This window comes from Spinacia oleracea, chromosome 6, assembly GCF_020520425.1.
Source record: "Spinacia oleracea cultivar Varoflay chromosome 6, BTI_SOV_V1, whole genome shotgun sequence".
Taxonomy (NCBI): domain Eukaryota; kingdom Viridiplantae; phylum Streptophyta; class Magnoliopsida; order Caryophyllales; family Amaranthaceae; genus Spinacia; species Spinacia oleracea.
Window position 1 is genome coordinate 139,086,473 of NC_079492.1, and position 16,241 is coordinate 139,102,713.

The following is a 16,241-nucleotide window of genomic DNA, read 5'->3' on the forward strand; positions in this document are numbered from 1 at the left end:
TATTAGAGTATTATTTATACTACTACTAGCTACTTTAAAGTACTTAATATTATTGGTTTACAGGAAGTTTCTCATTGTGGAGGGCCCTGCCTTAATCTTAAACCGTGGAGGTACTAAGAGAAACGGATCGGATCTACTCTTATTTTAGTCGTTGTCAATCTCCTTTCATCATTGTTTCTGTATGATAATAAAATTTGCAGTGAATTTTATGGTAAATTATTTTGTACCAATATTTAAATGTGTATCACGCATTTGAATATTGGTATTCCTTTAAATTTACAATATTTTAACTGAGCGAATTTTAAGGTAAACTATTTTGTACTGACATGTAATACACATTTGAGTATTGGTGTTCCTTTTATTACAATATGTTAACTAGTGTTTGTTGTACTTTTCAAAATTCTAAGACATAAATCGATGTTTCTTTTATTGTACAATCCATTATATCATGTCCCTAAAGAGTAAAGACCGGTATTTGCTCAATTGTTCATTCTCCCCTTGCTTTAGAACCGATAAGTAAGGGTGTACCATGTGATTTTAGAAAATCGAGTTTGAATTAAAAGTTTATCGATTAAAAAAAAAAAAAAAAGACCTTGTGAATATAATGAGGTTGCATTGAGAGGAAAAAAAACAAACCAAGTCATTTGCTTTTTAACCAGTCAATTAAAGATTCAAAGTAAAATGGCATGTTCACTTGGGTTGAAAAACTACATGTTCAACGTTTGATCATTTATGGGTGCAAAACTGCAAACCGTGCAAGTGTGCAACAACTACTTGTAGACCAGCATCAAGGCATTGACTCTAGCTTAACACTATCGAAGTTTTCCTTTCCAGAGTTTACTGAGATTCTGAGAAAGTGCAATTCAAATCATCCTTTAAAATGAACTACAAGGATTTGTAATTTATCAACATAAAGAACAAATATCGTCACAAATATATTTACTTCATTTTAAAAAATTATACTCCATACGAAATATAAATTTCTTTTATCCTATTAATAAAGGATATTAAGGGTATCTTCGTAATTGTATTAGTGTACGATATCACTACATATGAGTCTCGGATACTTGTGTTTCTCATTGTGGTGTGGTTGTACTTTATGTCCCTATTAAGTTACAAATCGCTTACATTTTTACAAAACGTTTCTCAAGTCAGCGTATTGAGCTTATAAGCTCCAATATGTGTGTGGTTCCCCTACACAATTTGAGGGGTGTAATAAAGGATACTAAGGATGTACTCGTAATTGTATTATTGAACGATATTATTATATATATGAGTTTCAGACACCCGTATTAGATTAAGCCATATCATAATATTCACACCTACATTAAAAAAAATGAAATATAATAAACATTGTTTTATAATTTACGCCTTGCAATATGCAAAATCATTAATCAGGATTATTCTTGTATGGACCTGGTCCACAATAATATTATTGTAGACCTAAAGCAAACAATTTACCCTGCTGCATTTTTCATACATAGTGACATTTATTGTTCACCTAGTGACTACAAGAAATTAAACCCCGATTCTTTAGATATAGTAACCAGTTTTTGAATCGAAGTAACCCCATATTTTTAAGAAAGTATCATTACTTAAAATTATATTATTCAAACTCAACATGTACTAACGAAAGCAATTTGATAAATTTTTCATAATAACTCTAATAAACACATCTAAATAAATTAGAATTAAGTTGTTAACTTTAAAAAAAAAACATGATTCACGATAAATTTAGTGCGTACCAGGTCCATTTAAAAAGCATCATTCAAACATTTTACTTTCTGAAACTTACACTCAGAGAAGTTCTATCAAGTTTTTGTTTAATATAAATAAGTCGAGCAATATAGTTTCGACCTCATTTTGTTAAATTTATGTCTCGAGGTGTATTCATTTAATTTTATAACGAGTGAGATTTGACCAAATATTAATTTAGAATTGTATATGCTCCGACACTCCGTACAAATATTTGCTACCCTAGGAAAATCTCAACGACAGAAATCGCCTAACCAACCGGAAATAGCCTAGAAAGAATTGTTTCATAAATATATGGAAAAACCCTAAAATCAAAGTGGGGCATAAATTTAATAAATTAAATTAAATTATTTTGGATATGGTTGGATGGTATCTTTATTACACACGGATGCACCGTTATTTTAATAAAACTTGCACGAATAGAAACACGACAACCTAGATATATATTGCACGACTGTCTGCTTATATTTCACTCACTTTTTATACAATTATTTTGTAAGTAAATATTTTCCACTTTATTGGGGCACAAAAAAAAGTCTATTGTTATTTATATATAACGCGTAAAAAACATTTCTACCAAACTTTACTGCTTAGAATTTCTTAATCTTTCCGGCTCGATCAAAACAAATCATTATCTTTTGACTTCTATTTTCATTCTCTTTTCGGCTCAAAACAAATCTTTTTTATTATGTTTGTTTGTGGTTTTATAATTATATTTCAATAGTTATAAGGGCCGGACACCGGGAGTGCATTGTATTCATTGTGCATCGAATGTACCCGATACATGGCTTGTTGTGAATTACATGATATGTGCATTGCACGAGGTTTTTAAAATGTATACTTATATGTATTTTCAACTGCATATATAAAAAAATATGTAAACCATATAAATAAAATGAACGACATAACATACAAAAAAAACATGGTACCCCGTAGTTGAATTATACTACTATACTACATGTACTTAGTAGTTAGTATAAAGAAAGAGATAAATTATTCACGTTACATGTTCAATTCTTTTATCACAGATAAACATTAATTATCACATGACTAATTGATTTTTTTGATTTTTTACTACGTAATACTACCTCGGTTTCAAAATGATCTTTACACTTTTCGTTTAAGTCGGCTTCATAATATTCTTTACACTTACTTTATGTTATTTTTGGACAAGAAAATTTACCACCTTACCCTTCTACCTCACAATATTTACCATTTTCACTCACTTTCTCTTACTTTGTTTTTTTTCTTACACTCACTCACCTTTTTACACATTTATCTTACTTTATCTATATTTTATTATATTCAACCAACTTTTAAACTTTTGTTTTAATATTTGTGCAAATAGTAACTGTAAAGATCTTTATGAAACAGATATAGTAAATGTTTTTTCATGATAGGAGTATGTTTTTTCTTTATATATAAATTTACTCTAGTTTACTAATGAACATGAGATTCGTTCTTTTATTTTGAACGGAAAGTGAATAGAACATTAGTCATTAGTGTAGCATGTTTATTTATAGATGCATATGAGATTTTTTCTTTTATTTTAATCAGTTTATATTGCATATGTAGTGTCATATGCATCGTATTTTCACTTATATATTTTCACAACACACCTTTTTTTTTTACGAATGACAAGGTCACAAGGAGTATATGTTTAAATAAATTAAAAAACACTAGACCTCAAATACAAATCAAGTTTCACTTGCTAGAAAATGCTATGAAATCCGCCAAATAACATATCTTCTTCAAAAGTATTTTTACAAAGGTACTATTCAAGCATTGTACTTTAATTAATAAATGTAAGAAAATTAGCATTTTGATCTGTATGTTGGTTGTTATACTACTATGTGGTTTAGAAAATACAATATACTCCCTCCGTTCCTAAATGTTATATCCATTTGGGAAAGTGGGATGTTTTTAAGAAAATTGAAATCTTGGTTTGTATTGGTATATGTAATGATTGGGTGTAAGAGAAATGATTGTATGTAAGAGATTATAATAAAAAATAAAAAAAAATAAAAATAAGGTGAGAGAGAAGTGATAATGATGGGTGATAAAGGAGGTGAGATATTGGGTATACGGGGAAGTGAAAAAAATTAAATAATAGGGGTGGGAAAATTTAGGTGGGAATATGGGTAGAATCTTTAGGTATCTTGGTAATTAGATAGAAATGTAAGGGTATTTTAGGATAAAATGTATGTCCAAAAATAGAAACGGATACAACAAAAAGAAACACTTAAAATAGAAACGGATACAACAAATAGGAACGGAGGGAGTACTCCCTCCGTCCCGGAATACTTGACCTGTTTTCCTTATCGGGCCGTCCCTTAATACTTGACCTGTTTCTAAAAATGGAAATATTCTAACAATATTATATTATTTCTCACTCCACCCCTATTAACCCACCTACCCCCTACTCCATACAAAAAATAATTAAAAATTCAACCCCTACTCTCCCCCAACCCCACCTCTTACCCCATCTCCCACTAACTACATTAAAATAATACCCCACTATCAACTATTACCTATTAAATTAAATAAGTCAATTTAAGTCCCTTAAACTCTGTGCCGGTCAAATCGGGTCGAGTATTCCGGGACGGAGGGAGTAGTACTTTATTCCACTTTTTCATGTACTATATTCCCCTTTTCTTAAAATTCGTATTTTTTGTCTAACAGAAAGATAATTATGGGATGGAGGGAATAGTAATCTTCGCATACATATTTCTGTTCTTTATGAAAGTACATTCAAAAAGAACTCGCGCGTCGAGTGCAAGATGTTTTATACTTTTAAAAATATGGTTTGACACGCATACTTGGTACACACGTGACAAGAGCACTTGATATAAACCAGAAGTGTGAGTAAATCGTGTGCGTAAATATGGACATCGAATATATGCAAATAGTAAAACACGACCTTATACGGTTATACCCAAAAAAACGGTGAAGAAGCAGCCAGATTCAGACCCTAATACTACTACTATATGTGGTCGAGAAGTTTGGCAGAAATCATTATTCATGCAAAAAGTGTGCCCTAAAATTGCTTTACACTCGTTTCATCTAAAGAGAAAATAACTACGAGTACTGTAGTATAATTCCCATGAGGAAAACCTGTTCCTCTCAATGACCTTTTCACAAACCCACATTCCAGAATAGACCGGTTCAACGGGCCTAATTAGGATCTAGACTATAAAACTAATACTTTGTAATTTCTTTAATGGGAAATTTGTCACAAATTAAATGACATTTTATATAGTGTCATTTTTGTGATAAGGCGCCTTTTAAAAGAAGGTGGCAAATAAAGACCAAAAAAGGAAAAGGTTGTGAGATAGAACCTTACCTCATTTTCCAATGTTTGACCAAACTTTCAGGTGTTGATCAAGCCGTGCAGGACATTTGTTATTTGGTCCCCACCATCTAACCACTCAAGCATTGTGGAACAGTTAAATTGCAACAAGTGTTTCATTAGGTCAGTTTTTAAGAGGTTGTACTTCTTCACAAAATTTGAACTCTTAATACGTCATACGGAGTATATTAATTTCCAAACTTGCCCTCATTTTCTTTACCAACTGAGCTAGCTGGATGGTTGAGAAAGACCTTTTACGTAGCCAATTTTTTCCCCATGACCTGATTGTCAAATAAGACCAATGTCAAAAGCTGAAAAAACTACACATATGATATATCCACAAGATTTTGAATTAGTTCATAGGTTTACCATTCAATTTCTTAAAGATAGAATAAATGAATAATATGAAAATAAATGCATAAGAAAATCATAGGTAAAAGGTCAAATATGCACATGGGAGGCGATTAAAATTAGCTTGTCAAAGATGAATATTTGGTCCAAGACTTCAAAACCAACTTATCTACAAAGACTATTTTCATTTCAGCAGACTTGCGTATGTAATTCCTTAAATATAAAGTCGCACTTCAGAATAAGCCTACTCAGTCTTATATTTTTCTTCTTCTTTTTCTCTTCATTTTAATTTTATTTTTCCACGAGGTGGTGTTTGAACCACAAGCAAGTCAGCCATGGTGCTCACGACGCCGGCCCACCGCGCGTAAACTTTAATTACAAACTAATTTACATTGTGTTTAACAGTATAATTAAGCATATGCTTTGATGATAATGATCTTCAGCAAACACAAAGAGTTCTTTTGACTAGATTAAATATGTAGACCTTTTTGGAGGTTTACATATAATAATAATGTCACATCACTATAAACATATACGTAAGCATATGTTTTCCATTTTTTTCAATTTCCTAATGCGGAATTGCTGATGAATTAAGGTTATGAGAACGATGATTCTGTTTACAAGAAAGGGTCCGTATGGCTCTATCGCAATTCGCAATGGAAGAGAAGGATTGTAGCTTGTAGGAACTTTTTGAAGAGTTGAAGGCGCCTTTTTTTTTTTTTTTGTTTGATAGGTTTTCATATTTTAGACAGAATTATTAGGTTACTGTTAATCCAGTGATGAACGAATGAGTTCCTATTTCTTCACCAAGCGTTGCCCCATGATTTATTGCTAGTTTTGTTGTAAGTTTTTATGGATATTGTGTCGACACACACTCTAAAGCACCCAAAATTCAACAAAGTCAAACAAATAATTTTCATTGGCGGTCCCGCTTGTGCTTGCATCAAGCGCCCCGATCGACTCTCGTCACTCATCCCTCGTTCTTGTCGATCACCAATATACAAGCGTGTCCATTCCAAATCAAACACTCGCTCATGCCCCTATGAGTCCCGAGACAATAATTCCGCATAAGGCTTGTACCCTTGCCACCAGAAGGCAAGAACGCGTCGCACAAATCAGTGGCACTAATTATTGCTCTCTTCGTATGGTCTAGTCATATTTTTCTAGTTTTTTATCTGGTCAGATTATTCTTAGTTTTGTCTAGTATGGTCTGAATTTTCTGGTCTAGTGTGGTCTGATTATTTCTGGTCCGCCCTAGATGTTTTCTTTTTTTGCCCTTTCTGGTCTGGATTTTTCTTATCGATTACTACCTCCATTTTAAAATGATCTTTACACTTTTCGTTTTAGTCAGTTTCATAAATATTTTTATAATTATACTTTATACGTAGTACTACTTTTTGACATAAAAATTTATTACTCTATCCATCTTAGCCCAGAACATTTACACACCTTCTCACTCACTTTCCCTTTATTCATTTTTTTTCTTACACTCACCCACTTTTTTACACATTTATCATATATTATCAATATTTTATTATATTCTCCCGTCTTTTTCGCGCTTTCACTACTTTGCCTTAATATTTGTGCAAATAGTAGCCGTAAACATCATTATGAGACAGATATAGTATGATTTTAAAAAGAATAGGTGATAAACATATGAATAAGGTGAAAAGAACATGCATAACCTAAGAGTACCCTCTTAGCTCTTTTGAGAGGATTGACAACTTTATAGCTAAGAGAAGGGGTTTGTGAGGGCATATGCTAATATGAATGATGATTAACGTTACATGTGTTATGTGTAAGGTGCACTCGGTCGCACAAAACAATCATGTCGTAGAATAGTAGAAAACTTCGTGTTACCTCCCCACTCACTCGTCGCACAAAATCCATTCATTCGCTTCACTTTCAGTGGTTGTTTAGGAATAAATTGCTGGGACACACAGCCATTCACAAGTCAATTTCACGTTGCTTTTATAGGGCCCACATACAAGAAAAAGAGTTGAACAAAAATTGGCCAAAATAATGGTCACCCACGCCCTCGCAGACGACACGGCATATACGAACAACATAATGTAGCTTACCATTCAAACATCAACATTGTTGCTGCAGTAACAATTATACTAACTTTGACATTCACCCGTTTCTACTAATGAAACGCGAGCACAAGTATCGACTATCCTGAGTTATTATTTTTGTTGACAATTTGGATCATGGTAGGCCCCGACTCGACTCCCAAGAGCCTACCAGCTAACCGGCTTATAGCCCACCGTACTTTATATGTACTCCGTGGTGAGTTAGGCGGAATGACTAACATGTTTGTTAGCAACTTATTCTATATCTAATACGAAGTATGTATTTTTCATGCGATGCTTAGGCGAAATAGCTAACATGTTTTTTTCATCTTATACCCGTTCATCTTCAATTGAACTAAGATCGAGTCAATCTCTATACATAGCTTGAAATTTAGCTTAATTCTTTTAAACATGTGTAGATGTTCAAAAAAATCATGTTTTACTTTTAAATACGTCAAAACTTCTTAAATTTGACTTCAAACAAGATACAAAGATATTTTAAACAAAAAATTCATTTCAACAAAAAATTCAACAGAAAAATCAAGGATTGTGAATTGTGCCCCAACAATAGTTTTGTGACTTATAATTTGGTCAATTAGCCAAGTTGGTATAAAAAATATTTCAACTCTTTGCCATAAATTCTTACTTTCTCCCTTATCCTTCCCCGTCTCCCCAAACCTAGATAACGTCATAATGGAGGAGATAAAAACGGAGAGGATAAACGAAAATAAGAAAATGTCATGCCTCTGTATTGAGACTCTGGTGGTAAAATAAGCCTCAATAATGTCATCGGCATATTTTTACACTTACATGATCCCATTGTTTATATTTCCTCATACCAAAGTTGCAAAGACATATTTTCTTAACAATTGGCCCACGGTACTTAGATATGGGCCATATGGCCCTTTTCATTTTTGGTACGGACAATAAATGGTATCCCAACAACAATAATTCAAGTCCTTCCGCCGGTGGCTCTTGCTCAATATACATTGATCCTAATTCTGTCGGCCAATACCAGAATTTAGTAACAAATTTACCATAGAACTGTGAAAATGCTATACACTGTTAGTTGTAAATTGTAAGTATTACATTGATACATGAAGCTTTTGCTAACTTTCGGCCAAAATAACAAAAGCTATACCCATTACCCGATACTTTTGCAAGCATTATCATTAAGTCCAACGAAAAGGGCAGCACACGAGATCCAAGTATTTAACCACCGTGAATCTTTAAACTGGTGGTCACCCTGATTAGTATAATATGGCAAGAATTTCAAGCTAATGGGGTAACTACATGAGACTAATACAGTGACATTGATCTTCTATATCGGGTCCTTTACATCTTCATCAGTAGAACCACTGTATGAGCTGCGATACTTCTATTTTCTCCAAGACTATCGACCTTTTCATGGGTTTTTGCTTTCAGATTCACGACAGATGGATCAACCCCGAGCAGAGCAGACAAATTGTCCTTGATTGCCTCTTTGTGTGGGCTAACTTTAGGTCTTTGGAGAATTAAGGTGGCGTCTAAATTTCCAAGCTCATATCCTGCCTCATGCATAAGTCTCACCTGTCATTATAAAACCACAGCATAAGCCTAACTTAGCCATAGTAATGCTTACTAGGAATCCTACATCAAACCAAGCATTTGGAGGTGAAAATGTCTATTCGTCTAACTAAATATGCAACAAACACAGGAAAAGTGTCCTTAAAACCCTTAATAACATACTGCAGTACTATAGTTTAACTCAAATACAAGCACTATCAACAATTCACCCCTTGTTAGTTGCCAACTGTTAGGCAATTAACCGGAGTCTATGGGCAATGACGAAAGTCTATGTTCCATCCTGTCACAGTGGTCCCTCTAATGTGATGGACATCACTCACAAAGGAAAACAACAAATAAAGGATGGATAATTAGGTGTTGGGACATTGTAACTTGGGACCATAACTCAAAAAAAAAAAAAAAAAAAAGAGGAATTCTCAGCTATAACCACAAAGTTAGACGTTTGGAGTTCTTCTTTTGGCATCTCAAAAGGTTAGCCACAACTCCTAGTAGCTTACTCTTTCCCCTTTAATGGGCTAAACATACCTCCAATGGTTGAATAATGGCTACATGTATGAATTTTCTTCAAAGAGTCCCACATGCAAACGTTCAAAAGGTTGGTTGGGGTGGGGGACACCCTAGTGTTGAAAAGGGGGCTACTTCATCTCCCACTTGCAACGACAAGTGTCACTAGCTGAAGAGTGAAGACTAAGGATAGTTGATAGTATTATTCCTACTTATTGAGCTTTTGTCTTCTTTTTTGCTTCTTTAAGCCAAGCTAGATCTTATTGTAGCCAAGCTGCTAAACCTGGCAGGTTTCCTACTTTCTCTCTATGGTAAGGGAGAGTACAAGTGGGTGAAATGATCATAAATGCAATGTCATCTCTCTATCAGTTTAATTAGCTAGCGGGGTACCAAATACGTTCTTAGGTGAGGATAAGAAAACTAGCAATAATTCTGATAACAAACTGCCACCACACTGAATTATCAAGGGCATCAAGTCGATATTATCCTGCTGTAATCACTAACCAGGATTGTGAAATATTTCTTTAAAGGAACTAGAATGCATAAGAAGTGTGATATCACCGACATTTCATAATCTGTTTCTGCTTTCACACTGTTAGCCTACTCCCCCACTGCATCAATACATCACTAGCTCACACATCAGATTATGTGAACACTAACCACTGAGGTAAATGATGATCAAGCCACCTAGATGTTTAGTTATCCTATCTGGAAATGCACCAACGAAGTGGTGTTTGCAAGTTTAATTCAGCTCTTTTGCACATGAAACAAGCTGCGTTACAAAACTAAAGCGGACATACATTTCGTCCTTTCATGACACTAACAGATCAAAACAATTCTCTTTACATTTTACTAAATCTATGAAAAAAAATCCCATTCCGGTATAAATGGTGCAAGCTATAGAAATTTCTTGAGCAAGCAGGAGTGGTTTATTGCTTTCCTTCAGGATGTCTTGCCAACTTAAGGACTATTTCCCCTGATTAAGGATCTAGATGGAGAACCAGTGGCAGAATATTAAGAGAAGGGCACCCCCCCCCCCCCCCCCCCTCAAAAAAAAAAAAAAAAAGTCTGCTTTATGTAATGGCCAATATGCTATGCTTTTTAAAGTGTAAAGGAAAATAAGCGTAATGGCATTGGATAAACTAAAAACGCCAATAAGGAAAAGGACAAAGGTTCACATCTTGGCCCCGCCTAAATTTTTTACCAGTTATCGACATTGCAAAGCACTAGTTATTACAGAGGAACAATATAGGCTTTATGGAACTCCGTGAGTCAGTATGATTAAATCATGCATAAGAGACGATCGATATCACAGATTTACACCAGTAATCCATCTATCTACCATATTGGCACTGGAGGCAATCAGTTAGAAATCTACACTGGCAGATATTGAGATAAGCCTACTAGTTTGTAATAAGTTTGTGATGTATAAATGTATACTGAGTATGAACCGTATGACAGTAAAAGAAGATGCAAAAGCACAGCATCAAAGAATTAGCATGCCTACATTTAATCGGCTAACTTTACACTAGATATGGTCCATTACAAGTTCCAGATTAGCAGTCAAGAAATTTGTAATGGATTTACCAACAAAGACAGTGTAACAACATCCAAAACTACATCATCAAAGAATTTGGACGCCTGCAGTTGTTTCAACTTGAATTCCTGAAGCATTTTGTCTTCACTTCTCTGAAAACCTCAAGTTTAACCAGCAAACTTTCGAAGTCATCCCCTCCACTCATAAAGTGACATGTAAGACTGCAGCATCATTAAGCACATAAGGCTGTCACTTCTATTAGGTTGCAGCTAAACCATATACCAGTTTTTTTAGGCAAACATCTATTATTTGAGACAATTGGTTTACACTTATTGTGAGAGTCACAAAATGTACACCTCATGTCTTAATCATCTACTTGACTTATTCAATGATGGGAATGGTCCTCCCTAGTTTTAGCCCAGCCCATTTCAATACTTAATCTTGGCATTATTGGGCCTCCAGCCCATGTTACTCTTAAGGAGTATATCTTTCAATCTTTTTTCTTGTAGTGGCCGTACACATATATGATATATATATATATCATCAGAAGACAGATCCTTCTCAGTGTTTAGTTTCCCCACCTTGGAATTTGGCGTTTCACTCTCTTCATTCCTACCATCTACATCCTTCACCTGACTGAGTTACTACTTTATCTGCTTCAAGTGATTTACTTCTATAATTCCAGTACATTAATTCCACTACACCTGTTCACATATATCCCCGATTTCTGAGTATTTGAGTTTTCGATTTAGTTAGATTCAACCATTGATTGATCTAACTTTCAGATTGCACAAAATCCCATATTATGTTCCTTGTATCCGGTAATAGTTATTGGACTGTTTAATCGGTATTCTGTGACCAAACTCCAAAGTTCCCAATTTGACTATAAAAATCTACTCAAAACAACCATGAAAGCCTATTTGCATAGCAATTAAAAAAAAGAAAGCAACAGTGAAAACGATTCTGGGCCTATAACCATTAATGACAATGTCTAACATTACCCCATGGAGAACAACTTAGCTACTGATTTGCTGGATGGGACTAACTATAACCGGTGGATAAAACTGGCCTTATAAAAGTTACCTAAGGGCTAAGAACAAATCAGGTTTTTAATTGGTGACTTGTGTGACACCCAACTCAGAACTCGCCTATCTTGCAACAATGGAAGAGGTGCAGCCTAGCTAATACATTCAGTCACCAAAAACATTTCTCCTAGTGTCCTTCACTGCAATTCATCTACTGAGATTGAAATGAGCTTATGAGCTTAAGATAAATGGTACAAAAAGTCACCATGCTCAACAGGAATAATCACCATTCCTCAAGGAAATCATTCTGCTTCTAACAATTTCAAAAGATTAAGGGGGTTCGGGATGACCGGATGAGTGCTCAGAGCCATCAATATACTTAAAACAGTTAAACGCACGTGTGTTTCAGCTCAAGCTATACTTCAATTGATAAAAAAAAAATCATAACAGCTAATGCAATTCCTTATGGGCCTCAATGTCCATAGTTTTATACAAGGTCATTCAAGGCAACATCCTCGTGAGTCGTGATTACCCCCTGCCGGATGTTACAAAGCTTATCAAATGACTCCAGAAGAAGAGAAACAGATGTAAAATCCAGCATTTTTGGTTTCAGATTCAGCAGCGATGACATATCACCAAGTTACGACAAGTTGCCAAGAGATACCATCGTCAACAAAGTTACAACAGAAACTTGGGGAATGCTTTCTCTATTAGAAGGAACAATCTACATAACCGAATCCAAAGAAACTTTAATCAATACCTCTCTCTCAAAAGGCACCTTTAAATGGATATACAAACTTCTGTGACCACAACAGAAAGCTCCTTTATTCTCCATTATTATCCACCTGAATTCAGGGCATGAAAGAGTACAAGGCTTGCTGCATATGTTCAGGATGACACTGGATCAGATGATGACACTCTTACTACCTCAGCTCAAGCTACAATTTCAGCATCAAATCTCACTCTAGAGTACCACCAGTTTATGCAGCACCAAAGCAAGGAAAATTTCTCCACCGAACCAGAATTCCTTGTGACAAGAAACTTACACTGCTGTTTTAGTAGTTGAAAATGCTTATCTTTGTCATCTAGCATTTCTTTTAAATCTATTGGGTTCCCTATATAGTGGAGCAACAGGGCACATTAACCCTTGTTTACCCTTGTTTAAGTCTTACATAAAGATGGCATGACCTAACAACCATGTAACAATGCCAAATAATACAGACTAAGAGTTCAAGTCCTCCACATAGGAACAATCAAGTTGAAACCTAACATCATTTTGCACAATGTTCTCCATGCTTCTCACCTCAAATTTCCAACACTCCTGCAATTGATGAGGCCAATTTCTCACCTAAATTATCTCTACTATAGACAATTCTAGTCTCAAACCTATCATTCTTTCAGTGAGGAGTTCTGGTAGAACAAATGGATCACCATCTGAACTAAAAGACTACATGTTCTACAGCTGCCGAGTCAACTGATGAAAATTGGCGCAACAACGTGCAGTTTCCTCAATTTCATACCACTCGTAACGCTCTGTGTCCAGCCTTAGTTCCCACAGAACATGTAAAACTAAAACAAAATCTGAAGCTTCACAAGACCCTAATTTGTTCAATGAGATGCACTGAAGCTTACAACCTCCCAGCAAGAAAAAGACCCAGAACACAAATGGTGTTCTGTAAACTCAAAGTTAGACGGAAACATTAAAAGGTCCAAAGTCCTAACCAAGGCCAGTGGCAAAGGGATTCACTCAAAGTTGCTGACATTGATTTCCAAGAAACTTTTTTGCTGAGTTAAAATGTCAAGTATCAGGTGAATAACGGTTATTGCAGCACTGGGACTCCGGGAGGTACCAATTGTTGATAACTAATGCCTTCTTAGTTCTTAAATGAGAAGTTGTGGGAGGATGTTTAAATGAAGATGCCTGAAGGCATAGAAAACCCAAATAACAAAGTTTGCAAACTGACCAAGTCCTTACATAAGCACGCAAGCAGAAAATGGTTCGCAAAGACAACTGAGGCCCTAAATAGAAAACAAATTTGAGCAATCCAAAAATGATTACTCCAACTCCATCAAGAATGTAGAGGAAGGGCAACGATTCCATCATTGCAGTATATGTAGGTGATACTTCAGTGTAGTTATACTAAAAGCTCAACTGAGTGGGGTTTTCAGCATTAAGGACTTGAGGAAACTCAATTGTAATTTAAGACTCCAAGTAGCCAATCTATCTGAAGTCATTTTCTTGATTTGGCAAAAACAAACTATGGAGCTCTAAACTGAATGTGGAATTACTCATTGTTAGAAGTCAGTCCTTAACATTTGCACTTACAGCTGATTTTAGATGAGGGAGCTTCGCTGCAATTCCCAGGAATTTGTATAGCTGACTTGTCCTAAGCTGTACAAAGTCTACAAGACTACAAACACAAAGAAAAAACATGTTGAACCCTAGATATATCTATCTTCAAGCTTGCATCAAATCCTACTTGTGTCATGGAACCAACGGTCAAGGCATCATTCTCAAAGTTTGCTCTAACTCTCACCATTCAAGTTCTTTCTGATTCAGACTTCAACCTTACAGACCCAACATCTAGAATGTCAACATCTAAGTTCAATAATCTATTAGGTCAGTTTTAATCTTCCTAGCTAGCGACATTGCACCGTGACAACTAATCCACACTCCACACAGAAAAGAACACCATATTCCACGAGCGATCAGAGCACATCAAGATTATGGAATACATGTCAGCTAATATAGTTCCTACATGAAAAATGAAAACTTGAAAAAATAAGGGAGCAGCAATCAAATAAATTACTTACAGCTTCTTTAATAAAAATGGAAGAAGCAGCACCCTTCCACTTAGGATCATTGTCAGGGAAAAGCTGCCCGATATCCGGAAGCCCTAATGCCCCCAATATTGCATCCACCACGCAATGAAGCAGCACATCCCCTATATTTAGACAAAAAAACACATAAATTTCCAGTATCCACTTCGAATTTGCACACACAAACACAACAAATCCAAAAAAAACGAACTAGCTCAAAATAATTCCAAAACAAAAATTTCCCAGAATTATTCAACAGCCAGAAATCACATAGACATCATGAATTTTCAATTTCTAAAATCCACTTCAGAGTTCCACACAAAAGTTCCGAAATGACCCAGAATTATGCCAACCAAACAGGTCCTTGAAACACAATTGCCCACCATTATTTAATACACTATTCAATTTTCAGACAAAATCAAATTCTACAAAAAATCGAAAACAAAAACCCGGAAATAATAGAAAAGAAAGGTACCATCAGAGTGAGCCTCGCAGCCTCTGTCATGAGGAATATTGATACCGCCAATGATCAAAGGATAACCCGGCTCCAAACGATGGAGATCGAACCCGTGACCCACTCGAAAGGGAAGGGTTTTGGATGGGTTTGAATTGGATGACGAAGTGGATTGAGATGTTTCAGCAATTGGTGTAGAAACTGCTGAAATTGAGAAAGATTTGACGGATTTTAACGATGACTTGTTGAGAGAGAAGTGAGTAAGAGAGTTTGGGAAGACGGGAGAGGAAGAGGAAGAGGAGGAGGAGAGAGACAGTAGAGGTTTGTGCGCCGCAATGTGGAGGAAACAGCAACTGTTGAAGACGGTTGCCATGGTTGTATACGAGTGGTTTGAATTGAATGGTTTTCACTGTGCGGCTCGTGGTCCTGGATATATACCATAGTTGCATAATTCAACATAGGTCATTTTCGGCAACACTAGCGGCAGCGGAGTGGTTTTTAGCGGTTGAATACCGGATAGCTGTCATTAGTAAATGTTACAAATATCGTATAAAAAAAATTATAAGATTACCTACAATATAATTATATAAATAAAACATCATATTGTATAAAATATTTCTCATAATACAAGTTAAGAAATATCAATATCGGCTATATGTAATAATTAAAAAAATACAGAAAAATCATTTAAATGTCCACAACTCATTAAAAAGAACTACCACTACTCCGTATTAAACTACAGCCATTTCCGGTAGAAATGGGAGAAAAAGGAAGAAGAACAAGATGTTTTTTGCCTACTTCCTCCATA

The 16,241-nt window shown here is 35.2% G+C and overlaps 1 protein-coding gene across 1 annotated transcript; it reads right to left on the reverse strand.

Annotated features, from left to right (window-relative positions):
- Positions 1-8,547: 8,547 nt before the first annotated feature.
- Positions 8,548-15,845, reverse strand: LOC110805603 (2-C-methyl-D-erythritol 2,4-cyclodiphosphate synthase, chloroplastic). The gene is made up of 3 exons (XM_022011225.2): positions 15,455-15,845; positions 14,974-15,104; positions 8,548-9,096 (listed from the first exon to the last, which is right to left on the reverse strand). Exons 1-3 carry the CDS (start codon positions 15,804-15,806, stop codon positions 8,863-8,865), a joined length of 717 nt encoding a protein of 238 aa, XP_021866917.2. The 5' UTR covers positions 15,807-15,845; the 3' UTR covers positions 8,548-8,862.
- Between the last annotated feature and the right edge of the window lie 396 nt (positions 15,846-16,241).